Genomic DNA, 21,385 nt, shown 5'->3' with positions numbered 1-21,385 from the left:
TGTGTTGACGGGCTGGAGCTAAAGACGTTCTTCACTTACCTTTGAGGTTTCGGTCGTATGGGATTTGAACGTGTCTTGTGATACTTCCTGAAATCCTTTTGCTTCGTTGCTTTACTTCGTACCAATAAGTCCACCATTCGCCTCTCCTGAAGTCCTTTTCTTGAACGGAAAGACTTGCTTCGACCAGATATCCTTGATTTTGTCCACTAAAAGTCAAAATAATGTTATAATCACAGCTTTATTGAAGCGGTTCAGTGGTAGGATTTCATTTTTTTAGCTCTGTACTCCAGCACATTGTGTAGAGTCATACCAAAAATCAAACATAATAACTTAATTTAAACATGTACTTAGGGATTTAACCACAGTCTGTCTATAAGAAGTGGACGTAGTTGTCATGACGTCACCCTTTGGTTTGTTTACTGACGATTTGAAGCCTTGAGTTCAAATATTTCGCCGTCGCCATCTTGGCCTTTTTGCAACCAGTGAACAGGAAGTTACCATATGTGGACTGAGGAGGAGACCTGTCAATCACCTCGTAGCCCCGCCCTAAAGCATCCTCTGCTTTATGGTCTGTTTGACTCTAAATGACCATAATTTACTAAATGAACATCATGCTGTATTGAAGAAGACTTGAAACTAGAGATTGAGACCAAAAACTAATGTTTACAATGTTTACTGAGGGAATACATCAAGAGAAGTAGAGTCATTTATATAGACTTCTATACAACCAGAGGAGTCGCCCCCTGGTGGTCAGGAGAGAGAATGCAGCTTTAACACATGAAGCATAGACTTCTATACAACCAGAGGAGTCGTCCCCTGGTGGTCAGTAGAGAGAATGCAGCTTTAACACATGAAGCATAGACTTCTATACAACCAGAGTAGTCGCCCCCTGGTGGTCAGGAGAGAGAATGCAGCTTTAACACATGAAGCATAGACTTCTATACAACCAGAGGAGTCGTCCCCTGGTGGTCAGTAGAGAGAATGCAGCTCTAACACATGAAGCGTAGACTTCTATACAACCAGAGGAGTCGCCCCCTGGTGGTCAGTAGAGAGAATGCAGCTTTAACACATGAAGCGTAGACTTCTATACAACCAGAGGAGTCGCCCCCTGGTGGTTAGGAGAGAGAATGCAGCTTTAACACATGAAGCATATACTTCTATACAACCAGAGGAGTCGCCCCCTGGTGGTCAGGAGAGAGAATGCAGCTTTAACACATGAAGCATAGACTTCTATACAACCAGAGGAGTCGCCCCCTGGTGGTCAGTAGAGAGAATGCAGCTTTAACACATGAAGCATATACTTCTATACAACCAGAGGAGTCGCCCTCTGGTGGTCAGGAGAGAGAATGCAGCTTTTTTTCCATGTTTGAATGGAAGAGGTAGAAGTACCTCATTGTTGTACTTATACCATGAAAAGGGCTCCAAGCAATACTCACATGAAATGTGTAATCTTCAAGGGTAAACCCTCTTTGCTGTAACACAGCAGAAGTGTGTCGTGGTCTTGGTTGAAGTGAAACTTTTTGTCCAGCACAGCGTAGATGTGAACGGTGAAGGTGGGAGCAGGAGGCGGAGCAGGAGGCGGAGCAGGAGGCGGAGCAGGAGGCGGACCTTTCACTGGGCTTCGATCCCTGCGAAGACACGTTTACGATCAGAGGAAGAAAAAAACTGTAAAACTCTTCACAGTGAACAAAACACACAATGCATTCAATGAGCACACTTTATATTTGTATACTTTTTCTGCAGCACATTTTTAAAAGCTAGTTTTTTTTTATATACTGTCAGATCCCGTGCATTTCTGCAGGAACTATTTAAATATATACAAAAGATCGGAGCAAAATATTGATAATAAAATGAAATAATAATCATTCCAAACAGCTGGAAGTCTGGCCACCATTATTTAAAACAAATCAATAACCACAGAGTTTTACCGAGAGCTTTGGGGAGGTTTTGTGTTTTTCTCCGGACCGCCTCCCCCTCCGGACACGGCGCCGGCATAGGACGTCGCTTTGGCTCCTCCCCCCGAGACTTTGCCCGCACTTGGATTCCCCTCTCTGGACTCGCCCTCTCTCTCCGGGTTTCGACCCTCGGCTGAATCCGAAGACGCTCCGCTCTGAGCGGTGACCTCCGGTTTGACCTCTGGCTTGACCTCCGGTTTGACCTCCGGCTTGACCTTCGGTCTGGCCTCCTTCTCCTCCGTCTCTCCGTCGGCCCGGAGGTCCGTCTGTGTTTCCTTGTGGCTCTGAAAAGCAGCAGGAGTTTGCGTGTATTTGTTCGCACCTTTGCGTTTCCTCGTCTGCGTCTGAGCCGGCACCATCTTGGCGTCTTCGCGACGTCCTTCTCCCGCAGGCGGACCGCCGTCCTCTCCGCCGGCCTCTACGCCGGCCTCTCCGCCGGCCTCTACGCCGTCCTCTCCGCCGGCCTCTCCGCCGGCCTCTACGCCGGCCTCTCCGCCGGCCTCTACGCCGGCCTCTCCGCCGGCCTCTACGCCGGCCTCTCCGCCGGCCTCTACGGGGACGTTCTGCTCTGATTGGCTGCCGGTGTCCTCCACCTCCTCCATCTCTTCGTCACCTTTCCTCTCCTCATCCTCGTCCTCCTTAACGCTCGGGGCGCTCGTCCCTCTTCTTTCTCCTCTCTTCTTCTTCCTCTCTTTTTCTTTGTTCTTCCTGCCGGAGCGGCCCGGTCCTCGAACCTGTGAACAAACACACGGACGCGATCTTGAACTCAAACCTGTTTTTGAATCATTTCACGGGTTGTGACACGCGTGGCGTCGCGTCCCCTTTTTGCTTTTCTACCTTGTTTCTTTTCTGCCGTTTCTTGGCCTCCACCTTGTTGGATCCAGCGGTTCCGGCTGCCTCCTCCATCTGTAAGGGACTGTTTTCCAGTCAGCCAGTGAGGGTACAGCCAGTAAGGGAGCTCTTCAACTTTGTGCTTTTTACAATCATGAATTACTTTAAGATACGACGCCTCTATCATAAACTAATTATGACACAGAGGTCGCTTGTAATATACCCACTATTGTTAGTACCAACAAAAATACATATCTTTTTTAAATATATCTTATGCTTTGTTACTTTCAAATCAGTAAAATACACTTAATTATTTAATCTGAGTTAAATTCAGTAAATTTGACGTTTCGTTAAGAAACACAAAAAGGAGATTTTATCTTTGGAAAACAATCTTTAAACTCACTTTGTAGTTTATCACCTGTAGTTTACCTGTAATAATATAAAACATCAAACTTGTGTTCTCTTACCTTGTCGGGTGAAGTCGACTCGAGTCGTCTGTCAGAAATATTGAGGAAACGTATATTTTATCCTCCGTGAGGTCCCGGATGTAACATCAAAGGGAGCGTCGACAGGTTCGTCCACTTCCAAAGGTTGTCGTTTATTGCTCGATGTAAACTGCATTTAAATTCATTTTTAATTTAATTTAATTTATAAAACATGTAAATGTCTGACATGAGTTCCAGTTTAAACATCGCCGGTTAATAAACGTTAATAATCGGGTTTTTTTCGTTTTTTAAAAAGCGACTAATTTCACGACGGTCCCCGGAAGCGGAACCGGTTGTTTCGGTTTCGTTTTTCTCTCATCGAACAAGAAACTTATGCTGCGTTCAGGTGCTCGTCCGACGTTTTAAGTTTCGATATCGGCATTATCATTAATAATTACCCAGTAATGCATAATGAGTGCTTTATTTAGTTTTAATACTTTTGCTGATGATTATTTTTACTTAACTAGCATTTTTTTTTTTTTTTAAAGAGATCATCTTTTCTGAACCATAATGATAATTTTTCCGCTGTTATGGAAAAGTTTACCATCAATAAGGTGATATAATAATAAAATGTATAATGTAAATCATGAGAGGGTTATTGGGTGAATGCTGCTGCTGAAAGCCTAATTATTGACATGAAAAGCAGTTTGGACAGAGTTGTGTTCCATAAGCTAATTAATTTAATGAATTTAATCAGATATCAACAGGTCACATATAAGAGATATTACTGTACTGAAAGTCAAATAGTTATAAATGTAACTGATGTCTGATTCACATCAAAGTGTACGACAAAATGCAAATATTCATATTTACACAAGTCCATGGCCTAAACCCAGAATACACACTGATGCTGCAGCGCCACCTGGTGGTAGAAAAAAAAACAACATATATAACCTTTTTACAGGGAGGTTATGAATAAGATTAATAAATTAAGTAAACAGTGGAGTCAAATCTGTTTCCACCCGAAAAGATAGAGACACATTTACAGCTGCTGTGTCTCAACTCATCATCATCACCCTCATCTTCATCCTCCTCATCTTCATCTTCCTCCGAACCACGACCCTGGTTCTGCGTCCTTGAGGTCGACCTCCCGCGGTCACCGCGGGGCGCTGCAGGGGTCCTTCCGGATCGCACGCGGTCCACGAAGGCCTCCACTCCGTCAAACTGGTCCGTCAGCTCGGAGAGGAGCTCCTTCAGGCCGTTGAACTCCTTGTAGAGGTCTGTCAGGGGCGTCTGTCAGGGCGTCTGTCAGGGCGTCTGTCATGGCGTCTGTCAGGGCGTCTGTCAGGGCGTCTGTCATGGCGTCTGTCAGGGGCGTCTGTCAGGGCGTCTGTCAGGGGCGTCTGTCAGGGGCGTCTGTCAGGGGCGTCTGTCAGGGGCGTCTGTCAGGGCGTCTGTCAGGGCGTCTGTCATGGCGTCTGTCATGGCGTCTGTCAGGGCGTCTGTCATGGCGTCTGTCAGGGCGTCTGTCAGGGCGTCTGTCATGGCGTCTGTCATGGCGTCTGTCATGGCGTCTGTCAGGGCGTCTGTCAGGGCGTCTGTCATGGCGTCTGTCATGGCGTCTGTCAGGGCGTCTGTCAGGGCGTCTGTCAGGGGCGTCTGTCAGGGCGTCTGTCAGGGGCGTCTGTCAGGGCGTCTGTCAGGGGCGTCTGTCAGGGGCGTCTGTCAGGGGCGTCTGTCAGGGCGTCTGTCAGGGCGTCTGTCATGGCGTCTGTCAGGGCGTCTGTCATGGCGTCTGTCAGGGCGTCTGTCAGGGCGTCTGTCATGGCGTCTGTCATGGCGTCTGTCAGGGCGTCTGTCATGGCGTCTGTCAGGGCGTCTGTCAGGGCGTCTGTCAGGGCGTCTGTCAGGGGCGTCTGTCGGGGCGTCTGTCGGGGCGTCTGTCGGGGCGTCTGTCGGGGCGTCTGTCGGGGCGTCTGTCGGGGCGTCTGTCGGGGCGTCTGTCAGGGCGTCTGTCAGGGGCGTCTGTCGGGGCGTCTGTCGGGGCGTCTGTCGGGGCGTCTGTCGGGGCGTCTGTCGGGGCGTCTGTCAGGGCGTCTGTCAGGGCGTCTGTCAGGGCGTCTGTCAGGGCGTCTGTCAGGGCGTCTGTCAGGGCGTCTGTCAGGGCGTCTGTCAGGGGCGTCTGTCAGGGCGTCCGACAGCGGCGCGATGCTAAAGGAAGGAAAGATACCGTTCAGGACTCGCTAAGAGCAACTTACACTTATAGTCAACAAGAAAAGAGTCTCAGGAGTCAAAGAATAACACAAGATTAATCTAGAATGGATTACTGTCAAAGAGACTCGTACCAACAAGGAAGAGATTCAAAATGACTACAAAGAGACATAAAAAGACTACAAGGAGACACAACATGTCCACAAAGAGACTCGACAACAAAGAGACTCGACAACTAGGACAAGGGGCAAGAGACAAAACATGACTACAAAGATACAGAACAACGAAGAGACACAAAACAACCACAAAGAGACAAAACATGACACAAAGATACAGAACAACGAAGAGACACAAAACAACCACAAAGAGACAAAACATGACACAAAGATACAGAACTAAAAGAGACACAAAACAACCACAAAGACAAAACAACCACAAAGAGACAAAACATGACGACTACAAAGATACAGAACTAAAAGAGACACAAAACAACCACAAAGACAAAACAACCACAAAGAGACAAAACATGACGACTACAAAGATACAGAACTAAAAGAGACACAAAACAACCACAAAAACAAAACAACCACAAAGAGACAAAACATGACTACAAAGATACTACTAAGATAACCAGAGGACCGGGTTTGAGGTCATTTAATATCGAGGTGAAACTTAGGACACATCCCGGTCATAACCAAAAGGAATATATATCTTTATATCAAAATCAAGTCTTTTCTTCTTGAACAACTAAACATGTGCTCATGTAAACTAGTACCGACCAGTTTCTAGACCCGCCCACTTTGGTCTGCGGTCCAATCAAATGCCAAAGGATTTTATTTGAATCCCTCTTATGTTCGTCAAATATTTTTGTTTTACTGGGCAACACGATACATAATACATATAATATCTAAGCAATGATATTTTAAATAAATTCTGAAAAAAAAAGTTCACTTACATTTACGGTTTGAGGAAGCTGGTGAAAAAGTACATTTGAGAAATACCTTTGCTAAGGTGCGCCATGTTTTTTTCCCCCTCACGAGCCAATCAGAGCAGACCAGGTCTTAAAGAGACAGAGGCTCTCTTAAAGAGACAGTCGCTAAAACGAAGAGTTTGACAGACAGATGAGAATTAAAGCACATAAACATGTTCCAGGACAAACCCAATATTTCACTTCCTAAATATTCAAATGCTCAGAACCTTCTGGTCCATTTGGACTTCGGCCGACAAATCAAAAAACACATTATCATTCTGCAACGAGAATTCTTTGTTGTTGTTTTTTTTATTTATTAATATTTTGTCTCAAATCCAGGTCAACAGCAGACAACTTCTAGGGTCCTCAAGTCAGCGCCGAGAGCTCGCTCAGCAGACGGCCCCGGATCAATACAAAAGGAAAAGGTCACCGCCGCCCGTCGGCGTGACGACAGGTACGACGCGCTCAGGTGTGTGTGTGTGTGTGTGTAAACAAACAAACAAACAAACAAGCATTTTCAAATGAACCTACAACTAAAAATATATTCTCACTTCAATGGAATCAAGCTCTTATAAGAAGCACACGTTTCAGAAATGGATCCCACGACAACCCGCCCTCTGACCTGAAGAGGCCCGTTTCCCCGGCAACGACCCCGACGACGCACAGTTTTTATTGAGGCGATGAAATGTTTGTGAGGATGAAAAACGAGAAGCTTTTTACTATCGAAAATGAGAGGCGAGGGAGAAAATGTTGTTTACAATTATTACAATTTTAGGTGAAGTGAGACTTTAAGTGGCCTTTTGACAGCTTTTCACACCGCGTCAGGCTCCGCCTCCTCCTCTGACACCCTCATCTCTACAAAGTCTGATCACCACAAGAACAACAATCAGGGCTGCCCTCTCCCTCTCGATTAGTCGTTCTTTATGCCAATTTTATTTAATGCTCATTTCCAAGAAACTAATGAGCGCATTGCCGCTCGACACCAGATTTAAAACTTAAAAAGAATCAGTCGATCAAATCGATCGTCTCCGGTCGAGGGCAGCCCTCCTGAGAAGCATCTGCAGAGCCTTGTCTCCCCCCCTGGTGACCTGTGACCCCCCCTCGACACTGGAGAAGCAGAACATTTGAAGGCTGAGTCAAGGAGAGACCCAGAGGGGCGTCAGGGGGGCCTCAGCAGGGGTTCAGGGGGGCCACAGAGGGGGTTCAGGGGGACCACAGAGGGGCTTCAGCAGGGGTTCAGGGGGGCCACAGAGGGGGTTCAGCAGGGGTTCAGGGGGGCCACAGAGGGGGTTCAGCAGGGGTTCAGGGGGGCCACAGAGGGGGTTCAAGGGGACCACAGAGGGGCTTCAGCAGGGGTTCAGGGGGGCCCATCAGTGATGACGAGAGCGATGTCGTTTTCACGAGACCGAACGCACAGCGGAGGAAATAAGCTACACGTGCTGCTCGAGTTCAACCCACAAAATGCACAAAAAGAAAAAGCTACAAATCCAAAACAAGCCAGCGGGAGATGTTGAGGAACAACGAGCGGCGAGGAGAAGATGAAGGTCGTCTCCTCAGAGGATTGTACTGCGAGGGGCTCGTCAGGGAGACCGGGACCTCCAAATGTAAAGCTACGGTCTGATCATTAAAAATAAAGAAGAAGCTTAATTAAATAACAGTATCATTCTTCAAATGTACTTATGCACAGCAAGACTGATGTGAGAGGGACGTCCAAGCACTCCGGTCTCTGGTGCATTTGAGGGGGGGGGGACACAAGAAACAAGTCTGGTTTGATCAGATTTACTTGATGATTCGATGTAAACGAGTGCTTCCTCTTCACGAGGTGTGGAGGGACAGACGCTTCAACGCGAGGCCAGAGAAAACTAACAAAAAGAGGGGGGGGGGGGGGGGGGGGCTGATGGTCCCGGGGTGCAGCCAGTGGCGAGGGGGGGGGGGGGGGCGGGGCATAGCGATCGCGGCGTTTTTAACTGCGGGGCAGGCTGCACATCTCGCAGTGCTCCGTGCCGGGCTGGTTCATGAAGGTGCAGTGGAGGCAGGACCACATGGCGGAGGAGGAGGCCGGGGCCGAGGGGCCCCCCATGGCCCCGTAGCTCTGGGAGCTGGACGGCTGCCCGCCCACGGTGCCTGGAGGGGGGGGGACAGGAGGGGGAGGGGGGGTTAGGACTTCACTTTTATAGAAAATGTTTTATATGAAATGAAACGTGCTCATAAAGTTCTGTGATCAGCTGGTTCATGAACATAACATTAAACATTAAAGTTTTCCTTAATCTTTATAAGACACGTGTTGCTGTTTATGAAAGTTTCTGCAGGTCTGAATTTTATTTAATATCTTTAATTTAACACCGTCAGAAGACAATTAGATTAAAGGGCCAGTTTGTAGGTATAATTATATAGTTATATAAACCTTTATTGCATTGTGGTTCTCTTACTTATTAGCAGTTGTTTTTTAAGACTCATAAACTCATATTTAAGACAGTTCTAGACCTTTTTAAGGTTAAACTTTTCCCAAAACTAAGATATTAAAGTATATTTAACCGAGAAAAACTGTAAATCTGGGCTCTTTAAACCTGCAGATGTTCGACATTGTTGGTTGATAAGCACTAAACTAGAGGTCAGAGGTCAGCTGACTCACTGCACAGCTGCTCGATGGTGGCCCACTGCTCCGACTTCTTCCAGGTCTGAGCCAGATCTTCGTTCGAGGTCCTCACGGCATCCAGAAGCAGCCCGATGCTGTCCTGCAGAAACAAACAAACATTCACCGGCCGCTTCGTCAATCTGGAGCCGATAGAAACACGTCTGACGGAGCCGTTTGTAATTATCACAACAACATTGTTTTTATTTTTAATCATCTCGTGATCGTCATGACGATCCGGTTTGGAAACCGATCCGCGTGAAGAAAGAAGGAAAACACCCTCACGCCGGTACCGGCCTCCAGGTGGGAGAAGAACGCGCGTTATTAATTATTAAAGAGGCGTGGACCTACTCCCAGGGGCATGACTTCATTGGTGACGAGGAAGAGGAGCAGGTGGAAGTCCGACACGACGTCCAGGAACGTCGTGGAGGTGCACTGGGACAGGTATGTGGATAAGCTTTTGAAGTCCTGCACACAAACAAACAAACAAACACATGAAAACGTCCTGCGTTTCGGATAATGAGCTTTAAGAGTGATTATTTAAATGGAGAGGAGGTTAAAGTTACTTGTGTCTCTCCCAGGATGTCTCGGTTCTCGATGGGGAACCGTTGTGTGGAGCAGAACGTGTACTGGGGGTCCTTTGGGAAAGTGGTCGTTATCTGGAGGAGGAAACACACGATCCATCAGGAGGAAACACACAATATATCAGGAGGAAACACACGATATATCAGGAGGAAACTCAGGAGGAAACACACGATCCATCAGGAGGAAACACACAATATATCAGGAGGAAACTCAGGAGGAAACACACAATCCATCAGGAGGAAACACACAATATATCAGGAGGAAACACACGATATATCAGGAGGAAACACACGATATATCAGGAGGAAACACACGATATATCAGGAGGAAACACACAATCCATCAGGAGGAAACACACGATCCATCAGGAGGAAACACACAATATATCAGGAGGAAACACACAATACATCAGGAGGAAACACACAATCCATCAGGAGGAAACACACGATCCATCAGGAGGAAACACACGATATATCAGGAGGAAACACACGATCCATCAGGAGGAAACACACGATATATCAGGAGGAAACACACGATCCATCAGGAGGAAACACACGATATATCAGGAGGAAACACACGATATATCAGGAGGAAACACACGATATATCAGGAGGAAACACACGATATATCAGGAGGAAACACACAATCCATCAGGAGGAAACACACGATCCATCAGGAGGAAACACACGATATATCAGGAGGAAACACACAATCCATCAGGAGGAAACACACAATCCATCAGGAGGAAACACACGATCCATCAGGAGGAAACACACAATACATCAGGAGGAAACACACGATCCATCAGGAGGAAACACACGATCCATCAGGAGGAAACACACGATATATCAGGAGGAAACACACGATCCATCAGGAGGAAACACACGATATATCAGGAGGAAACACACGATCCATCAGGAGGAAACACACGATATATCAGGAGGAAACACACGATATATCAGGAGGAAACACACGATCCATCAGGAGGAAACACACGATCCATCAGGAGGAAACACACGATATATCAGGAGGAAACACACGATCCATCAGGAGGAAACACACGATATATCAGGAGGAAACACACGATATATCAGGAGGAAACACACGATATATCAGGAGGAAACACACGATCCATCAGGAGGAAACACACGATCCATCAGGAGGAAACACACGATATATCAGGAGGAAACACACGATATATCAGGAGGAAACACACGATATATCAGGAGGAAACACACGATCCATCAGGAGGAAACACACGATCCATCAGGAGGAAACACACGATCCATCAGGAGGAAACACACGATATATCAGGAGGAAACACACGATATATCAGGAGGAAACACACGATATATCAGGAGGAAACACACAATCCATCAGGAGGAAACACACGATCCATCAGGAGGAAACACACGATCCATCAGGAGGAAACACACGATCCATCAGGAGGAAACACACGATATATCAGGAGGAAACACACGATCCATCAGGAGGAAACACACGATCCATCAGGAGGAAACACACAATCCATCAGGAGGAAACACACGATATATCAGGAGGAAACACACGATCCATCAGGAGGAAACACACGATATATCAGGAGGAAACACACGATCCATCAGGAGGAAACACACGATATATCAGGAGGAAACACACGATCCATCAGGAGGAAACACACGATCCATCAGGAGGAAACACACAATCCATCAGGAGGAAACACACAATCCATCAGGAGGAAACACACGATATATCAGGAGGAAACACACGATCCATCAGGAGGAAACACACGATATATCAGGAGGAAACACACGATATATCAGGAGGAAACACACGATCCATCAGGAGGAAACACACGATCCATCAGGAGGAAACACACGATCCATCAGGAGGAAACACACGATATATCAGGAGGAAACACACGATATATCAGGAGGAAACACACGATATATCAGGAGGAAACACACGATATATCAGGAGGAAACACACGATATATCAGGAGGAAACACACGATATATCAGGAGGAAACACACGATCCATCAGGAGGAAACACACGATATATCAGGAGGAAACACACGATCCATCAGGAGGAAACACACGATATATCAGGAGGAAACACACAATCCATCAGGAGGAAACACACAATCCATCAGGAGGAAACACACGATCCATCAGGAGGAAACACACGATATATCAGGAGGAAACACACGATCCATCAGGAGGAAACACACGATCCATCAGGAGGAAACACACGATCCATCAGGAGGAAACACACAATACATCAGGAGGAAACACACGATATATCAGGAGGAAACACACAATCCATCAGGAGGAAACACACGATCCATCAGGAGGAAACACACGATATATCAGGAGGAAACACACAATCCATCAGGAGGAAACACACGATCCATCAGGAGGAAACACACGATCCATCAGGAGGAAACACACGATATATCAGGAGGAAACACACGATCCATCAGGAGGAAACACACGATCCATCAGGAGGAAACACACGATCCATCAGGAGGAAACACACGATATATCAGGAGGAAACACACGATATATCAGGAGGAAACACACGATATATCAGGAGGAAACACACAATCCATCAGGAGGAAACACACGATCCATCAGGAGGAAACACACGATCCATCAGGAGGAAACACACGATCCATCAGGAGGAAACACACGATCCATCAGGAGGAAACACACGATATATCAGGAGGAAACACACGATATATCAGGAGGAAACACACGATATATCAGGAGGAAACACACGATCCATCAGGAGGAAACACACGATCCATCAGGAGGAAACACACGATATATCAGGAGGAAACACACGATATATCAGGAGGAAACACACGATATATCAGGAGGAAACACACGATATATCAGGAGGAAACACACGATATATCAGGAGGAAACACACGATATATCAGGAGGAAACACACGATATATCAGGAGGAAACACACGATATATCAGGAGGAAACACACGATATATCAGGAGGAAACACACGATCCATCAGGAGGAAACACACGATCCATCAGGAGGAAACACACGATCCATCAGGAGGAAACACACGATCCATCAGGAGGAAACACACGATCCATCAGGAGGAAACACACGATCCATCAGGAGGAAACACACGATCCATCAGGAGGAAACACACGATATATCAGGAGGAAACACACGATATATCAGGAGGAAACACACGATATATCAGGAGGAAACACACGATCCATCAGGAGGAAACACACGATATATCAGGAGGAAACACACGATATATCAGGAGGAAACACACGATCCATCAGGAGGAAACACACGATATATCAGGAGGAAACACACGATATATCAGGAGGAAACACACGATATATCAGGAGGAAACACACGATCCATCAGGAGGAAACACACGATCCATCAGGAGGAAACACACGATCCATCAGGAGGAAACACACGATCCATCAGGAGGAAACACACGATCCATCAGGAGGAAACACACGATATATCAGGAGGAAACACACGATATATCAGGAGGAAACACACGATCCATCAGGAGGAAACACACGATCCATCAGGAGGAAACACACGATCCATCAGGAGGAAACACACGATCCATCAGGAGGAAACACACGATCCATCAGGAGGAAACACACGATCCATCAGGAGGAAACACACGATCCATCAGGAGGAAACACACGATCCATCAGGAGGAAACACACGATCCATCAGGAGGAAACACACAATCCATCAGGAGGAAACACACGATCCATCAGGAGGAAACACACGATATATCAGGAGGAAACACACGATCCATCAGGAGGAAACACACGATCCATCAGGAGGAAACACACGATCCATCAGGAGGAAACACACGATCCATCAGGAGGAAACACACGATCCATCAGGAGGAAACACACGATCCATCAGGAGGAAACACACGATCCATCAGGAGGAAACACACGATCCATCAGGAGGAAACACACAATCCATCAGGAGGAAACACACGATCCATCAGGAGGAAACACACGATATATCAGGAGGAAACACACGATATATCAGGAGGAAACACACGATATATCAGGAGGAAACACACGATATATCAGGAGGAAACACACGATATATCAGGAGGAAACAAACACACATCTGGGGACAATAAGAGGAAATAAATGCTCCTCACGTCTATGATGAGGTACTCCACAGGAAGAGGCCGAGCTAGAAACGTGACGTCATTCCCAAACTTGTCTTTGTCCTTTTGGGTGAAAGGAGGAAAGAAAAATGTAAATAACAAAACATCTGGACCGCGATAACTTGTGTAATCAGTATTCAACCACATGACCCACACTCCTCTATATATTAATGATGATGTTGTTCTAACTCGCCTTGTAGAAGACGTCGGGGACGTACTGCTCGGAGCACGACTCCTTAGCGAAGCCCAGCTCCGGAGCGTCTTTGCAGGGCAGCAGGCACTCGTCCTTCACCAACGCCATGCACTGATTGGACACCTGGTAGCCTTCAAAGTGCACCTGGTTGTCCGGGCCGCCTGCACACAGGAAGAGCGTTCATGACGACCTCCGCCACCGGAGTCTTTACTGGGCGCTTTAAAAACGTCCCAACACAAGTTAAAGGATCTCTTGAAATGCATCAAGGAACACAAGAGGCGAAGCAGGCGGACGCCGCGACGATGCGTCGGCATGACGACGGCTTTGTTATCTGCCGCCGCGCTTCGTGCCCCCGGTGGTCTGTAGACCCTTTGGACTCGTCTGGTTTGTGTTACTACGAACACGATGACGACATTTAAGAGGAATTTAGAAACATGTCTTCTTTTCTTTTTTGTTATTTTTAACTAGATCATTTATTCGTACCACATGGTGGTTTAAACAATAACTCAGTTACTTTGAACCCAGCGAATAAAAACATACCCGTCGCCACCACGGTCACAAACTTGGAGCCAAAATGTCCGTCTCGAGAGAGTCTGCAGCTGTTTGAGTGAAGGTTCTGGAAGTATCCGGCTGTGATGCACTCCTCTGCACTCAGGTAGTGAGAGTCCTAACAGCAGAGGGACCATGTTTAGTGTGTGTGTGTGTGTGTGTGTGTGTGTGTGTGTGTGGTACTCTTTGAGGGAGCTCACGTGGTTTCTGGTGAAGCGGACGGTTCCTATCCTCGTGTCCTCAGACAGAAGGTCAGTGAAGATCCAGCCCACCTGGAAACCAGACAAGCAGGTGCAATAATAATTATAATAATAATTATAATAATCATTTTAAAATCATTAGTTTGAGAAAGAAAAAAGGCCAAAATGTCACTTTTCAGCCGCTCAGATGTGAACATTTTGTGTTCTGTGGTTGTGAAATGAACGTAAATCTGTTTCTGAAAGTTTTCAGCACATATTTCACAATTTCTGACATTTTATGGACTAAATTATTAAATGGTAAACAGGTAGAACAGAGAGCTTTAAACACTTCCCATCAGCCACATGTACGTGGAACAGAAAGGAAGATAAAAGGCTTCAAGCGGCCGAGAGGCGTGAATCGGTACTAGACGTGGTCTCCAAAGGTCACCGGGGGTCACCAACAGAGCGAGGAGGGGGGGTGGGGGGTGGGGGACGGGGCCCACCTTGCACAGGCCCAGCTTGGCAGCGATTTCGTCCACAGCTGCAGCCTTCGGGTCCTCCACCAGCTCCAGGCTGTTCTGGGTCGCGTTCTGAAACGAGACAAAAAAAAGAGTTATTACTGTTGAAGGGTCAAAAGGTCGCTCACGGACTACTTCATGGCCTTCACGCGACAGGGGAGCGAGGCCTCACCTGCGGCGGCTCGTAGATGGCGGCCACCTCGGCCCTGATGCCCAGCGGGATGTCCTTGTGCTCCGTGTAGCGGCCGTACAGGTAGCCCATCCTCTGGCTGCCCGTCTTCCTCCAGAAGTCCAGGAAGCGGTCGGCGGTGGTGTGGTTCTCAAACATGATGTTGTCCACGTGGCGGTATTTCTGGGGAGGGGAACAGAGGAACGTTAGGAGGCGGAGCTCCAACCACAGGTTTCTTTATGTAAACTAATTATTTTAACATGATATTATGGTGCCAGATAAATGGATTATTAATGCACCTGTCTATTCAGCGTGAGGGCGCTGGGCTGGCACTTGGTGCAGATGCCCTCCGGCCACGGCAGGTGGCCCTCGCAGCCCGACTTGATCTTACAGCTGATGTTCTCCAACGCTGCAAACTTCCCTCTGAGGAGACAGAAACGGGAGTTCAGAACGGAGTCCGAGACGCGAGGATTCACTCCGATGGCGTGAAGGCGGCGGCTCACTTGTCGGCTCCGCCCGTCAGCTTCCGGAGGTAAGCGTGGAACGACATGTGCTTCACCGGCGGGTCCAGGTGATTCAGGTAGTCTTCGTCAAAAGGCTGACAACGAAAAGAAGAAGTCAGTTTCAGTAAGTGGAACCTGAAGGAACCTGAATGAGCGCCTTAGTCTGAAGGGACGAGAAGGCGTTTACCTCCAACGGTACGCAGTGCACACACTTCCCGAGGGAACCGTGGTGACATCTGGAAGGAGAGAGAAGAACGAGTCAGTATCTTGGTCTCCGGTTCTGCTTCGTGAAGTTCTGCGGCCCGCTCGTCGTCTCCTTACAGCTGGGGATCTTTGTTCCTGTAGATCTTGCCGTCCTGCTTGGTCAGGTACTGATCGATCTCGTCCTCCTGGATCTGGGGCGCCGAGAAGGACCGCGGCATCACGGAGGACGAAGAGGAGGAGGAGGGGAACGAAATGGAGGATGAAGAGGAGGAGGAGATGGACGGTAGGTACGAAGACGAGTGCGGGGTGGCGGTGTCCATGACCTCCCCGGGGGAGGAAGAGGATCCTGTGGGGACCAGATACAGCATGTCGCCATGCCTACGGAGGAGAGAAGGCAGAACAAAAATCACAGGTGAGGACGGAGCTTTTACTCCTCGAAGCAGACGCATCCTCGTTGGCTCTCACTCACTTGATCTTCAGCAGGCTCATGGTTTTGTTCTGGGACAGGATCTCTTCGGTCTTGTTGCGGTTCAGGTAAATAGAAAACCCGTTGGCGCTGAAGCCGAGCTCCGTGGCCACCTGAGAGAGAAATGATTAGAATACAGACGACTGTCAGCACCGTTGAACCTGTTCTCCTTCCTTGAAAATCAACTCTGGGAAACCATTTGAAATGTCCACGTGCCGATGAGACGAGAGCAAAAGGGATTGAAGGGAAGACCTGCTGAGGTCACGTTGATTATCTCTGCATATAAACTTGTGATGACACTTAATACAGAACGCCGCGGCAGACCAGCACGAACCTCTGGGTTTGTTGTTCATCTTTAAAAAAGGAAACCAAGCCGAGAGCTTCTTTGAGCAATGAGTCAGCGTTTCTCTGAAGCCTCACAAAGAGAGAACGATGGAAGATGTTTTTTGTTTTTTTACTGTACGTTGAGTGAAACTAGAGACCGTCATCACTTTGAGTTCCTTCTAGAACAAATGCATCGGTGTTCACGTGTGAATACAAGCGCCATGGAGCCAAAATAAGAACAATACAAGACCAGCTGATCCGGTCTACAGCAGCTGTGAGGACCGGTGAGCAGAGCAGGTCGTCCGCCACGCTGCCTGAAAGCAAAGCCGGCCACACAGGAGCGGACCCGCCTGCTCCGGAACCTTCTGCTTACAGCTCCTTACAGAAATGAACAATGACACACAAACGGTGCTGCGCGACAACAAAGACGAGGTGCACGCGGTCCACGATTTGAGGGTTTTTTGGAGAGAGAGCTGAGAATGTGTGCGGCTTCTAAAGGAAGAAGGAAGTGTTGTTGTGTATGTTGTTGTGTACGGTACCTTCTTTAGAAAAGCAGCAGCTGTCTCCCTCTTGGTAGAAGCAATTTTCCTCATCCCATCTGGGGTTTGCACCCTGATGATCTGTAAATAAAAAGACATGAGCAGGAGGTCAGAGGTCACAGGACGCTCTGTAGGCTTCTTACGAACTAAGACGACGTGGATGTTAGTTTCAATACGACCGGTCAGACTAAAGAGGGTCGCTCCTCTTTACGGTGACGTCCATTATGACAACGATGACGGTGCAAAAAATAAATTACAAAAAAGTAATGTTTGCACATTAACCTTTAAAACAAACAGCTTCTGTATTGAGACATTAGAGACGTCGACTTTAAACCAGACAACCTTCACTAAAGCTGTGAGTGTGTGTGTGGTGTGAGAGAGACTGTGTGTGTGTATGTGTGTGTGTGTCTGTGTGCGTTTGTGTGAGTGTGTCTGTGTGTGTATATGTGTGTGGAGAGAGTGTGTGTGAGACTGTGAGTGTGTGTATGTTTGTGTGAGTGTGAGTCTGTCTGTGTGTGAGTGTGTGTCTGTGTGAGTATATACATTAGTGTGTGTGTCGGTGTGTGTGTGTGTGCGTGTGAGTCTGTCGGTGTGTGTGTGTATCTGTGAGTATGTGTGTGTGTGTGTGTGAGTCTGTCTGTGTGTGAGTGTGTCTGTGAGTATGTGTGTGTGTGTGTGTGAGTATATACATGAGTGTGTGTGTCGGTGTGTGTGAGTGTGTGTGTGCGTCTGTCGGTGTGTGTGTGTATCTGTGAGTATGTGTGTGTGTGAGTCTGTCTGTGTGTGAGTGTGTCTGTGAGTATGTGTGTGTGTGTGTGTGAGTGTGTGAGTATATACATGAGTGTGTGTGTCGGTGTGTGTGAGTGTGTGTGTGCGTGTGAGTCTGTCGGTGTGTGTGTGTATCTGTGAGTATGTGTGTGTGTGTGTGTGAGTCTGTCTGTGTGTGAGTGTGTCTGTGAGTATGTGTGTGTGTGTGTGTGAGTGTGTGAGTATATACATGAGTGTGTGTGTCGATGTGTGTGAGTGTGTGTGTCTGTCGGTGTGTGTGTGTTGGGGGGATGACAGTCAACAAAGTATCACTGATGAATCAACAACACGGTTCCTTTATCTCCACCAATCACACACACACACGTTTGACAGGTAACCTGCGCGTGCTCAACACTACATCCCGGTCGCGTGGACCCGTGCCGGTCATAAACCCGCCCGGTTCCCCCTCGGTCCCCCCTTAACGTTCAGATGTCCTCAGCTAGCCGAGGAGCTAGCCGAGGAGCTAACGAGAGCCGGGTTCGCCCAACAGGCCCGAGTCACCCTCCGCTAGTGACGCGTTAGCTCGCGAGCTAATTCTGCTGCCTCATCACTCCGGACTTCGGCTAGCCAGCGCTAGCTAGCGGCGGCCGAGTCGAGCCGCCGCGGCCGTTGGTCCCGAACATGTCGTTGTACTCACGATGACGTCCGCCATGTTGCTCCCGGTGGGTCCCGCTGCGTCACTGCAAAGAAAACACTCGCTACTGTTTCACGTCGCGCTGCTGTCTGTCAACGAAACTCCATCCCACAGAACTCAAACGCCGGGTGTTGCAGACATTAGCGTCCGGACAGTTTGACTATCGGTCCCACACCGAAGCGGCCACGGGCGGAAACGAGTCTTTTATTTTTTCTTGGTTCCGCTTCTCGTTTTTTACGTGTTGTTCTGCGCAACAAAGCAGACATAAACACGATTTAAAATGATTAAAACACGTTTTAAATAAATCAAAATTATCATTTGTTTATGGTGCAGTGTGCAATCTTTGCAACACTACTACTTTATTTACTTTAATATAACAAAGTATCATCTATAGATGTGATGTTTGTATAGTATAACAATATGAATAAATAACTAATACATTTTATATAAATTAGTTTCAATAATCTTAAATAGATATTATATAATGCAATCTACATTTATTTCTGGTATTTGTTGTGATACTGTTATATATTAATTGTGTTTTTTCTGTTCTTTAATGATGTGGTTTCTTAGAGATCACATCAATCAGCCCTGAAAAACTGTATGAGAGCAACAACTATCAAATCCAAAAGGCGGTTGACATGTAAGTATAAATGCATATTTATATATATATATATATATATATATATATATATATATACACTCAGTGTATTCTAACTTCAAGACAGAAACAAAAGGCCGATCAAAATACACACTCATAATCTAAGGAACCTTTTTTGACGATCATGAATAAATCTCCCTTTTCATTTTCCTGTTTTTATGCTTTATTTTGTTCCCATTACACATCATGACCTGCATCATTTATAGAGAAGAATCCAGCAACTCTTCCATCAGCAGAGCGGAAACGTGTGAAAGCATAAAACAATAAAGCAATTAAGAGGAAACACATGTTATGTGTTATTAAACAAGAATGATGGAAGCAGAACGACACTTGGAAAAAGCCTCCGAGATGGAGAGAGAGAAACAGGAAGCCCCCCCCCCACACACACACACACACACGCACACACACACACACACACACACACACACGCACACACACACACACACACACACACTCCACAGGCTTCTCTCTTAAACTCCACGTGAGGCTTGTTTCGTCCGTGAGGAGATAGAAAAGAAGAAAAAAGTGAGATAAAAAAAAGGAGAGCAGCGAGAGACAAGCTAGTGAGGAGTGAGGATGTGAGGAGTGAGGATGTGAGGTGTGAGGATGTGAGGATGTGAGGAGTGAGGAGTGAGGATGTGAGGATGTGAGGATGTGAGGATGTGAGGATGTGAGGAGTGAGGAGTGAGGATGTGAGGATGTGAGGAAGTGAGGATGTGAGGAGTGAGGAGTGAGGATGTGAGGAAGTGAGGATGTGAGGAGTGAGGAGTGAGGAGTGAGGAGTGAGGAGTGAGGAGTGAGGATGTGAGGAGTGAGGAGTGAGGAGTGAGGATGTGAGGATGTGAGGAGTGAGGATGTGAGGATGTGAGGAGTGAGGAGTGAGGATGTGAGGATGTGAGGAAGTGAGGATGTGAGGAGTGAGGATGTGAGGAGTGAGGAGTGAGGATGTGAGGATGTGAGGAAGTGAGGATGTGAGGAGTGAGGAGTGAGGATGTGAGGAAGTGAGGATGTGAGGAGTGAGGAGTGAGGATGTGAGGAAGTGAGGATGTGAGGAGTGAGGAGTGAGGAGTGAGGAGTGAGGATGTGAGGAGTGAGGATGTGAGGAGTGAGGCTACTAAACATGAGCAGAGGTTGTGAACTCGTAGGGTCAGGAGAAGAATCCGGATCAAGAGGACGTTGTTGTTGTTGTTGTTGTTGTATATTTCTTGTTTTGGTCCATGTGTTAGTGAGTCTGTTGTGGTTCTGGGTAGAACACTCCGGGTCAGATGATGCCGTACTTGGCCAGCTCGTTCAGCTCCAGGTGGTTGAAGGCCTCCCAGGGGCAGATGACCGTGATGTCTGCAACGACAAGCACAGGCGTGAGGGTCAAAGGTCACGCTCTGACACCTGCACCTGAACCCTGCAGGGGACTCACCTGTGCCCAAGCCCTCCATTCCCGGGATGTCGTCACCAAACCTGAGAAGAGAGAAACACCGAGATGACACGCGTGGACGTCTCTGAATGTCTGTAAAAGGAGAGGAGTGGCGACCGACCCCTGGATGCCCTTCTTCGGAGGCTTGCTCTTGAACTGCCGGGTCTGCCGCTGCTTGAACTTGGGCGGGCCTTTGCGCGGAGTGGCCGGGCCTCCGGTGACCCGGGTGGCCGACTTCACCTCAGCTTTGGGCGGCTCGAGGTTCATTCTTCAGGTCGTTTTTTGGGGGTTATCCGTGAGCGGGATGTCGGCTTCGTCGTCGTGGCGATGGCGTCTTTTGTTTTGAAAAAGGAAGAAGGACCAACGTCATTACAGGAACCTCTGGGTGACACCTCTGGGTGACATTACAGTCACCTCTGGGTGACACC

The 21,385-nt window shown here is 47.6% G+C and overlaps 4 protein-coding genes across 5 annotated transcripts in view; all 4 read right to left on the bottom strand.

Moving 5' to 3' along the window:
• Positions 1-2,381, bottom strand: part of rnf213b (ring finger protein 213b) — a 29,757-nt gene extending 27,376 nt beyond the window's left edge. Inside the window, exons 1-3 of the mRNA XM_034557975.1 lie at positions 1,929-2,381; positions 1,437-1,628; positions 40-206 (exon numbers count right to left, since the gene is read on the bottom strand). Of these exons, the coding sequence (XP_034413866.1) occupies positions 40-206; positions 1,437-1,628; positions 1,929-2,314 (745 nt within the window). The 5' untranslated portion in view covers positions 2,315-2,381. The remainder of the gene's footprint in view (positions 1-39; positions 207-1,436; positions 1,629-1,928) is intronic.
• On the bottom strand, positions 2,374-3,292 carry LOC117749142 (cytoplasmic dynein 1 intermediate chain 2-like). Its single transcript, XM_034559364.1, has 4 exons — positions 3,254-3,292; positions 2,793-2,861; positions 2,462-2,689; positions 2,374-2,397 (listed from the first exon to the last, which is right to left on the bottom strand). Exons 2-4 carry the CDS (start codon positions 2,859-2,861, stop codon positions 2,374-2,376), a joined length of 321 nt encoding a protein of 106 aa, XP_034415255.1. The 5' UTR covers positions 3,254-3,292.
• A 3,370-nt stretch (positions 3,293-6,662) lies between these two features.
• On the bottom strand, positions 6,663-19,063 carry nploc4 (NPL4 homolog, ubiquitin recognition factor). Its single transcript, XM_034558018.1, has 17 exons — positions 18,889-19,063; positions 17,445-17,525; positions 16,585-16,694; positions 16,233-16,493; positions 16,099-16,147; positions 15,912-16,006; positions 15,708-15,831; positions 15,412-15,591; positions 15,225-15,311; positions 14,743-14,814; positions 14,534-14,660; positions 13,994-14,154; positions 13,792-13,863; positions 9,591-9,683; positions 9,376-9,492; positions 9,025-9,127; positions 6,663-8,516 (listed from the first exon to the last, which is right to left on the bottom strand). Exons 1-17 carry the CDS (start codon positions 18,901-18,903, stop codon positions 8,356-8,358), a joined length of 1,908 nt encoding a protein of 635 aa, XP_034413909.1. The 5' UTR covers positions 18,904-19,063; the 3' UTR covers positions 6,663-8,355.
• Positions 19,064-20,593: 1,530 nt separating this feature from the next.
• On the bottom strand, positions 20,594-21,385 carry pde6gb (phosphodiesterase 6G, cGMP-specific, rod, gamma, paralog b). Of its 2 annotated transcripts, XM_034558099.1 has the most exons (3): positions 21,079-21,385; positions 20,961-21,001; positions 20,594-20,884 (listed from the first exon to the last, which is right to left on the bottom strand). In XM_034558099.1, the coding sequence occupies exons 1-3, from the start codon at positions 21,222-21,224 to the stop codon at positions 20,808-20,810; spliced, it is 264 nt and encodes an 87-aa protein (XP_034413990.1). In that variant the 5' UTR covers positions 21,225-21,385; the 3' UTR covers positions 20,594-20,807. The 2 variants fall into 2 exon arrangements, with proteins under 2 accessions (XP_034413990.1, XP_034413989.1); XM_034558098.1 differs by having other exon boundaries at positions 20,817-20,884; positions 20,961-21,385.

Source organism: Cyclopterus lumpus, chromosome 19 (assembly GCF_009769545.1).
Source record: "Cyclopterus lumpus isolate fCycLum1 chromosome 19, fCycLum1.pri, whole genome shotgun sequence".
Lineage (NCBI taxonomy): Eukaryota > Metazoa > Chordata > Actinopteri > Perciformes > Cyclopteridae > Cyclopterus > Cyclopterus lumpus.
The sequence above is the reverse complement of the archived record's forward strand: the minus strand, read 5'-3'. Positions and strand labels throughout refer to the sequence as shown.